Genomic DNA, 10,222 nt, shown 5'->3' with positions numbered 1-10,222 from the left:
GGCTATTACAGATTTTGTTCATTAACTGTTCCTATCCAAACAAAACTTATCAGCAAAAACCGCGAAGGGCCTAAAAAAAAATTGCATCAAGAGGTATGTACAGCTAGGCCATCAAAGTATCACACTGCATGAAGTACGGTATAGGTGCATCCAAGAACACGATTTACAAGAATTTAGAGTTCTTTAGTGTTAGTTTTGCAATACACCCATTTGATCATTCCAGACTTGGCCCACTGAACTCAATTAAACTTACAGTTGAATCGGAAGTTTACACAAACTTAGGTTGGAGTCATTAAGAGTTGTTATTCAACCACTTCACAAATTTCTTGTTAAACTATAGTTTAGGCAAGTCGGTTAGGACATCTACTTTATGCATGACAAGTAAATTTTGCAACAATTGTTTAGAGATTATTTCACTTAATCACAATTCCAGTGGGTCAGAAGTTTACATACACTAAGTTCACTGTGCCTTTAAACAGCTTGGAAAACTCCAGAAAATTATGTCATTGCTTTAGAAGCTTATGATAGGCTAATTGACATAATTCGAGTAAATTGGAGGTGTACCTGTGGATGTATTTCAAGGCCTACCTTCAAACTCAATGCCTCTTTGCTTGACATTATGGGGAAATCAAAAGAAATCAGCCAAGTCCTCAGAAAAACAATCGTAGACCTCCAAGTCTGGTTCATCCTTGGGAGCAATTTCCAAAGGCCTGAAGGTACCACGTTCATCTGTACAAACAATAGTACGCAAATCAATCCCAGAACAACAGCAAAGGACCTTGTGAAGATGCTGGAGAATAAAGGTTAAAAAAAGTATCTAATCCACAGTAAAACAAGTCCTATATCGTCATAACCTGAAAGGCCACTCAGCAAGGAAGATGCCACTGCTCCAAAACCGCCATAAAAAAAGCCAGACTACGGTTTGCAAATGCACATGGGGACAAAGATCGTACTATTTGGAGAAATGTCCTCTGGTCTGCTGAAACAAAAATAGAACTGTTTGGCCATAATGACCATCGTTATGTTTGAAGGAAAAAGGGGGAGACATGCAATGCGAAAAATCACCATCCCAACCGTGAAGCACGGGGGTGGCAGCATCATGTTGTGGGGGTGCTTTGCAGCAGGGGGGACTGGTGCACTTCACAATATAGATGGCTTCATGAGGGAGGAAAATTATGTGGATATATTGAAGCAACATCTCAAGACATCAGTCAGGAAGTTAAAGATTCTTCGCAAATGGGTCTTCCAAATGGACAATGACCCCAAGCATACTTCCAAAGTTGTGGCAAAATGGCTTAAGGAGAACAAAGTCAAGGTATTGGAGTGGCCATCACAAAGCCCTGACCTCAATCCTATATAAAATGTGTGGGCAGAACTGAAAAAGCATGTGTGAGCAAGGAGGCCTACAAACCTGACTCAGTTACACCAGCTCTGTCAGACGGAATGGGCCAAAATTCACCCAACTTATTGTGGTAAGCTTGTGGAAGGCTACCCGAAACGTTTGACCCAGGTAAAATAATTTAAAGGCAATGCTACCAAATACTAATTGAGTGTGCTGACCCACTGGGAATGTGACGAAATAAATAAAGGCTGAAATAAATCCTTCTCTACTATTATTTCACATTCTTAAAATAAAGTGGTGATCCTAATTGACCTAAGACAGGGAATTTTTACTCTGATTAAAAATGTCAGGAATTGTGAAACTGAGTTTAAATGTATTTGGCTAAGGTGTATGTTAACTTCAACAGTATTTGTTATCAACTTATACAGTGCATTCGGGAAGTATTCAAAACCCTTGACTTTTTCCACATTTTGTTACGTTAACGGCATATTCGAATTGCTGAAAATCTCCCCCACACAACAATACCACATAATGACAAAGCAAAAACAGGTTTTTAGAAATATTTCAAAATTTAAATAAATTCCCTGAATACTAATTTAAATACATTAGTATTCAGACTCTTTACTCAGCAATTTGAAGCACCTTTGGCAGCCTCAAGTTTTCCTGGGTATGACACTACAAGCTTGGCACACCTGTATTTGCAGAGTTTCTCCCATTCTTCTCTGCAGATCCTCTCAAGCTCTGTCAGGTTAGATGGGGAGCGTCGCTGCACAGCTATTTCCAGGTCTGTAAGTCTGGCTCTGACTGGGCTACTCAAGGACATTCAGAAACATTGTCTTGGCTGTGTGCTTAGGGTTGTTGTCCTGTTGGAAGGTGAACCTTCGCCCCAGTCTGAGGTCCTGAGTAAGTTTTCATCAAGGATCCCTCTGTACTTTGCTCCGTTCATCTTTACCTCCATCCTGACTAGTCACCCAGTCCCTGCCGCTGAAAAATATCCTCACAGCATGATGCTGCCACAACTATACTTCATCATAGGGATGGTGCCAGGTTTCCTCCAGACGTGACGCTTCAACTTCAGGCCAGAGTTGGTTTCATCAGACCAGAGAATCTTGTTTGTCATGGTCTGAGAGTCTTTTAGGTACCTTTTTGGCAAGCTCCAAATGGGCTATCTTGTGCCTTTTACTGAGGAGTGGCTTCTGTCTTGCCACTCTACCATAAAGGCCTTATTGGTGGAGTGCTAGAGATAGGAGAACCTTCTAGAGGGGCAACTATCTCCACAGAGGAACTCTGTCAGAGTGACCATCAGGTTCTTGGTCGCCTCCCTGACCAAGGCCCTTCTCAGCCGATTGCTCAGCTCTAGGAAGAGTCTTGGTGGTTCCAAACTTCCAATGAAGAATGATGGAGGCCACTGTGTTCTTGGGGACGTTGAATGCTGCAGACATGTTTTGGTACCCTTCCCCAGATCTGTGCCTCGACGCAATCCTGTCTCGGAGCTCCTCAGACAATTCCTTCGACCTCATGGCTTGGTTTTTGCACTGACAAGCACTGTCAACTGTGGGGCCTTATATAGAGAGGTGTGTGCCTTTCCAAATCATGTCCAATCAATTGAATTTACCACAGGTGGAGTCCAAGTTGTAGAAACATATCAAGGATGATCAATGGAAACAGGATGCACCGGAACTCAATTGAGTCTCAAAGAAACGTGTCTGAATAGTTATGTAAATAAGGTTATTTTGAATACATTTGCAAAAATGTCTAAACTTGTTTTTGCTTTGTCATTATGGGGTTGTGTGTAGATTGATGGGGGGGAAAAAAATATTGAATACATTTTAGAACAAGGCTGTAATGTAACAAAATGTGGAAAAAGTCAAGGGGTCTGAATACTTTCCAAATGCACTGTAGATTACAATTTTTGTACAGTTAATCTTCTGGCCTATAAAGCACGGTGTACATACTTCTGCTCCTCAAATTATATTCACTACTAAAGCATCAATGCTATTACGCTATGTTTTATCTTACATAACTACCAAGATTAGTAGCTTTTCAAAATTAATTGAGATATTACTGCTTGGTTCATTGGTTGCATCCATTCTTTCATTCCATTTTGATGTTGGCTTGATGTTTTCCCATAATTGAATAAGGCTTCTGTTGTAAGTGCAGTGCAAATATCCAGAAATTATCATAAAGAACTCTGCACATTTGTCCACTATTTTCCACTATTTATTTTTAAGAAAATACAAAGAGGAAAATACACATATGTACACAAACACTATTAAAATATACTATATATTAAACAAAATATATACAGCTGCTGAGGTCATTAGAAAGGGGGGGAAAAAATCCTATCTTGTCCTTTTGTCCTTGATCGTGTAGTGAAGGACCAACGGCTGAGCCTGGAATAAAAATACCCAATTAATTACGACTAAATTGATCCCACATAAACATTAAATCAAACAAACACAATTCTGAAGAAACTCCCAAATCAATTATAACCCGATGACAAGATTTGAGGGAAGTAAAAAAAAAAAAAAATTGCATTGCGATTAAGCATATTTGGATTTACTACAGAAAGTGGTGAGAAATGAATCAAGTGTCAGCATGATAATTTAAATATGCACTCTTGTATGTTTGTCATTATTACGTGAGATTATTTGTTCTCTTATCCCGCAAACACAAACTACTTGATTGAATAGGGCCTACAGTTTGCTAAGTAACAAAATAACTTATTGTGCTAGAGAACGTTTGAGTAAAATTGCCATAGATATTGCATAATTTGAAGTCAATACAGAAAATTGATATGGAATATTATTTCATTAAATTTGAGACAATCCTGTTCCTCCCACAGTAGGTTTTTTCTAAACGACTGTCCAAATGGGAAAAGCTGGTTCAAGTGTAAAGGAATTCAGTATGAAAATTGTTGGCTAAACTTGAGAGCACTGTACCTTGCCAAACCAGTGAGAGAGCCACAGCCGTTTCATGGTCATGTGATCTGGAAGGAACTCATTATTGAAAAACATCTGGACCTGTGGAGCAATGGAGACCACACATAGAGGACAAAACATGACTGGTCCTGGGTGAACTGTATATTCAAAGCACTCAGATAATCTAATGTTGCAACTTTGTTCAGTTCTCTAACAGGCTAAAATATATATCTTTTTTTGGAATCATAGGATGTGGTTCCTGTGTTTGAGTGTTTACAAAAAGTGCACACTGCACATGGGGCTGAAATGGCCCACTTAAATGTGCTTAAAATGTAGTCTTGCTAGAGGGTAGACTGACCTGGTGCTTCTCCACATTCAGTCGATGACACAGCACTTTACGCAGGTGTCTCACCTCGGCTCGGACCGAGCAGCGCACAAACTTCTGCTGCAGAGACGAGGCAGAGAAACATTTCCACAACATTACTACAACTCTGATTCTGCACTTCAACACACATATGAATCCAAATTATTACGTAAATAAAGAGAAATACCAAAACATTTGAGGGCAATTCTAGTAAGGACTGACAGACACACTCAAATTAAACATAATTGCATCCGCAATTGACACTTAACAGAAGTATTGTTTATGGAGACCTCTGTTTTTCATCTCAATCCAAACAGAACACTACACATTAAACCAACAGAGACCTCTGGTGGTAGGGTGCAGGTCCATTACCCACCTGAAGAGTCAGTTTGGTCTTATCTTTTTTTCCAGACAGAGATAAACTGCAGGGATGAGAGAATACATGATTAAGCATGACACACACACAAGGATTTTAAGGGGCATTTTGTAATAGAAACCCATCTGTATGCAACCAATGTGTAGGCTAAGGATTTTCTTTTAGGAGTGCCCACTGCCGATATGGAAGTGACAATGATTATTGAGCTATGCAAGGAGGAAGAATAATAGTCTACAAAGTGAACATTGGATCCTTGCGCAATGTCTCCCTCCTCTGCTGCTCAACATTTTTTTTAAATTAAACCTGTGCTACAGATGGCTATATTGGTCCGCTAATACAAGACTAGTAAAGGCCCAGAGAACTACTTTTATGAGAGAAAAAAACAAACAAAAAACTCATTTCTCAGGGGGTGCACCCAAAATCCCATGGCTATGCTTGTCAATATGCTCTGTTTAAGTGTCACTTCATTTTCCCACTTGTTTGTGCCTCCATCCTTGCTACAGTAGCCAACCAGCTAGCGTGATTTGCACTAGTTTAACATTTAGCTGGCTACTTGACCAGACATTAGATTAGAGGAAGCAAGATTACTTTATCTAAATACTCCTCCTTGGTGGACTGTACATTTCTGTAAATTATTTTTATTTTATTAGGGAGATAAATCTAACAAAATGTCATAAAATATATGAATACTTCTCCCCCTGTCATGGACAGAGGAGAAGGGCAGAGTAAAGAGATGCAATTGAAAGACAACCTGAACCAATTTTCATGCAGAGCCAATGTGATTTTTAGAGGATATTTATTTTTCATTAGGATATATTCTTGGTTAACAATGTTTTTAAATTGTTGGCTTTTATGTATTTTTAAAATGGACAAAATATGTCAATTGCCAGCTAGAGGAAACACTGATTGGGGATATAGAACCAAGACTGAACTTTGACACTTAAGTCTAACAGTGATAATCCACCACTTGAAATATAATTTGTTTACAGTCCAGTGGTCTGCGAATAGTTTTGTCAAGGCATGACACGAAAGCTTACCTTTGCCTCTCTAGACAAAGCGAGACCTGCTCGTCGTATCTGTAAAAGTGGGCCTTGGAATGGTCAAAGGTGGTGAAAGGTAATCCTGTAGCATCTGGTATGGAGTCTAGGGGTGACACACACGGATACCATTTCAAACGAATAACATATCATGAGATTGGGGGAAAAGCTGCACATTCACAAAACGTGAAATTAGGTAATTTTTTCCCTTGTAAAGGCTTACCTTCTCCAGAGGGTTGGACAACTCTCTCAAGCCCACGCGACTGATAGAATTCTTTAATTCGCTTGTCCTCACCTGTTTACAAAGAACAGAAAATAAAGGACGTTCACATACAAAAAAATCAACCCATGCTAAATGGCTAACAATGCAATGCTGCTTCCTCCTGAAGTTTAACTAACGCTGTTCCAATTAGGAGTTGAGAGCTCTTTTCTCTCCGAAGTACACAGGATAAATAGCGACTGTTCTTTATTCGACTTGTGTAACAACAAAACCAATACTAAAGTACTATGTAACAAAAATGAGAACCAGTATTAGCCTACTTACTTTCTTGAAGTCCTGGAACCAGTTTGTAGACAATGTCTTGCATCACTCTATCCAATTTCAGGTTCAATAAAGGCTGTGTTTCGTGGATCTTTATGTTGCACATTGGACAATACTTGCTGGTTTGGAGGTATTTCACAATACAACTTTTACAGACTGAAATAGAAGCAGAAGAGACATTAGCCATTAATGTTATTTAATAATAACATTAAAATGTACTATACAACTATGCATTCACAGGCAATAAGTAGGCTAGGACCAATGATATATACATACATTATATATATATATATATATATATATATATATATATATATATATATATATATATATATATATATATATATATATATATATATATATATATATACACACACTAGATCACTGACATTGGGCGCTGTTATGAAGCCACTGCACCTCCATCTTGGCACTCCCTCACCATTGTAAAAAATATTTTGGATTCTATAGAAATGCATTTGTTAATGTTTACATTCATTTTTGCCACATTTATTCTATTACAGACACCTTAATCCATACTTACGTGAGCCATCCTTAAAGTATATATTTTTGTAAAGTTCTAATGTTACTGTCCCCACTACAACAACAAATACTTCACGGGATAGTTCGGGATTTTTGTATGTCTCAGGGTCCAGTATGAACGATGTTAGAAGTAGTTGCGGTAAAGGCTGGAAGTCTATGGGTATCTTTAGCGCAATGGCTGAGGCTAGGATGCATTGGCTTGCGAAAATACCTCCAACTTCCTTCATACTGGACACAGAGACATCAAAATGGTATCCACAAGTTCATTGGACTCTGGGGAAGTAAATAACATCCACAAGTATCCCTTTAAATAAATGTAATATTGTCCTTGAAACAATTAATGTAAATACTGTAGAATTCCATTCATTCCTATGCAGGACAACTTCTTCTGGAGAGTGACAATAAGGCATCAGCAATCCAGGGTTTATACACATGTCTATAACAGTTTGCCCATTTCTCAGAGGGCAAGAAGCCAAAACATTGAAAACACAGGCTGGGCCCACTTACATGTATGCAGACACTCTGTAATAGTTGTGGCATCGATGAAGTACCCAGCACAGAGATAGCACACTATGTGCTCGTTCAGGTCTTTGATCTTCAACTTGACTTCCTCCTTCAACAATAATAACATTGCTATTGAAATCTCGAGTAGAAAGTATACCTTCATTTTCTTGAATTATTTTCTGAGCAGCAACAATGTATTACATTAATGTCAAAAACGAGCTAGAATGTTTACATTCTAGAGAAGACAGGCTGATGAGTTCATTCGAATAACAATATGATGATTGCTCTTTTCCACTAGGTTGATATTTCTCACTTTGTGGGATTTGTTTGTTTTGTTTCGCACTGTTAGTTCTTACTGAACTGTTGGAGCGAGAAACATAAGCATTTCGCTTGACCTGCGATAACAGCTGCAAAATGTGTGTAGTATGTAACCAATACACACACACACACACACACACACACAGGCAGGTTGGCGTGTCAGGTGGCTGCAACATTGTAGCAGAGTATCTATTATGCTAACGTAAGCTAACACAATGTCAATAATAACAGTGTAGAATCTATACATCTTTATTTGTAAGCTATCGCTAGCAACACAGTACGCTACACATGGAATTACAAATAAAGGACACAGGTAAGACAAATATTAGTCATTTTACAAGGTTCGATAAGTCCTTCACCAGAAGCTAGCTAGCCTAGTAAACATAATTAGCTAGCTACCTATAAACTCATTTCCATTTATCCAAAACGCAAATGCGTCTTTTAACTAATAATGTAGACCGTTACAGGTGTAAAAACCGGGGAGTTAACGGTACACATTTGCACGAAGGACCTTGCAGTAGCTGCCCAGAAAACACGGGTAGACTCTTCCACACACGCCTGCGCACACGTAGGCAGCTCTCTCTCCATCACTTTGGTGACAGGAGGAAGCGCTCGCATTGCTGCTTTTCCTCGTCGTAGTTATGTAGCTAGATTCAGCTCTAATTAACTTAAACAATTCTTACTGGTCTTGTCGCTTCTATAGAGTCCGAAACTAAATTGGTACCTACCTCATTTCGTAAAGGGTCGAGCTTATATACGGACTGGAGTTGATTTCTTAGCCGCATAGCTATCGCCATTGGCCCTTGCTCCGCCATCTTTAAAAATGCTGCTTATTTCCGGGTGGAAGAGCATCAAAGATGGTGGATTAATGAAGATGTCCCACTCAGGCCGTTTACCACTGGGCGGTTTCCATTATGCTGAGCTGTAGAGCACCGGTCTATGGCCCGTGACGAGAATGGGCAAAAGCGGTGAGGGAGGAGCGCCCTTCTAAAATCGAACAGTAATCTGCTCCGCTCGGACATATTGTCAACCAGGCAGCATGGTGGATAGTCCAGAAACAACATACATATCTTTTAATTGGAAATGCAAATAAAACGACATTTTTCTTGGGAAAACACAGAATCCTACTCATTACACAAGTGCTTAATTAAGTCCAGGGACAGACTGGGACAAAGATCCAGCCCGGGGCATTAACATAGACAGTACACTATAGTGCAGTGTTCCTCAACTTTTACTCTACCTATGACTGGCTAAACATGATTTTTAACAGCTCTTTTTAACCAAATACAACATGTAAAAACTCTGTTTCCTCCCTGTTGTGCTGTTTATCTCTGCTGTCGCTCTGTCTCTGCTTCTCCTTGTTCTCCTTTGTTGTCACTGTCACTCTGTCTGTGAGCGAAACCTCTAACTCCAATGCCCAGTCAGACTAACTCATGGATTCCATTTGCATGTCTCTTCGTGTAGTTTGGAGACAGTTTAATTCTGTTTAGCACAATTACTGGAAGTCTCCCGGGAACAGTAGCCAGCTCATCTCAAAGCAGAAAAATAGACATTCTAACTAACCCAAGGGTGTCAAACTCCTTCCATGGACAAGGCGCTAGTGTCTGCTGGTTTTGTTTTGTCTTTTCAATTAAGACCTAGACAACCTTGTGAGGGGGGTTCCTTACTAATCAGTGACTTCAATTCATCAATCAAGTATCGACGGGTTGGTTGTTTAGCAACAAAAACCGACATGTGTGCCACAGGAGATTGGTGGCACTTTAATTGGGGTGGATGGCCTCGTGGTAATGGCTGGAGCGGAATTTGTGGAATGGGATCAAATACATCCAACACATGTTTTCCATGTGTTTGATGCCATTACATTTGCACCGTTCCAGACATTATTATGAGCTGTCCGCCCCTCAGCAGCCTCCACTGGTGTGCGCAACTATGGGGCAAAACAGACAGGGTTGGCTTCGATTGTTGATAACATGTAAACTATATTTAGTCTCCAATAGTTATTCAAAAGCATAAATACATTTGCACAATGAGCACTTATGGTCTCTCAAATACATCATTACAGTTGTTGGTTAACTAGCTAACTAATTTTAGCCATATTAGCATAGACGTGAGATCAGTCAAACACCTCAAAACAAGACATGGTATCAATAACAAGATAAAACTAGCTGAAACGAGCTACCAACGATTCCCCACATGGCAGCCTCTTGTCATTGTTGCTAGCTATCTGGCCATCAAGAACATAGAGCTGGAAAGAGGCCTCATTATTGTATCCGTGCCAT

At 39.6% G+C, this 10,222-nt stretch overlaps 1 protein-coding gene across 3 annotated transcripts; it reads right to left on the bottom strand.

Annotated features, from left to right (window-relative positions):
- Positions 1–3,540: 3,540 nt before the first annotated feature.
- On the bottom strand, positions 3,541–8,822 carry LOC110505094 (polycomb group RING finger protein 1). 3 transcript variants are annotated; one of them, XM_090219746.1, is made up of 9 exons: positions 8,672–8,822; positions 7,629–7,734; positions 6,585–6,737; positions 6,264–6,335; positions 6,041–6,146; positions 5,004–5,049; positions 4,622–4,705; positions 4,285–4,365; positions 3,541–3,735 (listed from the first exon to the last, which is right to left on the bottom strand). In XM_090219746.1, the coding sequence occupies exons 1-9, from the start codon at positions 8,756–8,758 to the stop codon at positions 3,685–3,687; spliced, it is 786 nt and encodes a 261-aa protein (XP_090075872.1). In that variant the 5' UTR covers positions 8,759–8,822; the 3' UTR covers positions 3,541–3,684. The 3 variants fall into 3 exon arrangements, with proteins under 3 accessions (XP_090075872.1, XP_021439736.1, XP_090075873.1); XM_021584061.3 differs by having other exon boundaries at positions 4,622–4,708; positions 8,672–8,818; XM_090219747.1 differs by lacking the exon at positions 8,672–8,822 and adding an exon at positions 8,343–8,489 and having other exon boundaries at positions 4,622–4,708.
- Between the last annotated feature and the right edge of the window lie 1,400 nt (positions 8,823–10,222).

This window comes from Oncorhynchus mykiss, chromosome 25 (genome assembly GCF_057628025.1).
Source record: "Oncorhynchus mykiss isolate SJ-2025 chromosome 25, ASM5762802v1, whole genome shotgun sequence".
Taxonomy (NCBI): domain Eukaryota; kingdom Metazoa; phylum Chordata; class Actinopteri; order Salmoniformes; family Salmonidae; genus Oncorhynchus; species Oncorhynchus mykiss.
This window is presented reverse-complemented; position numbering and strand designations above follow the sequence as displayed.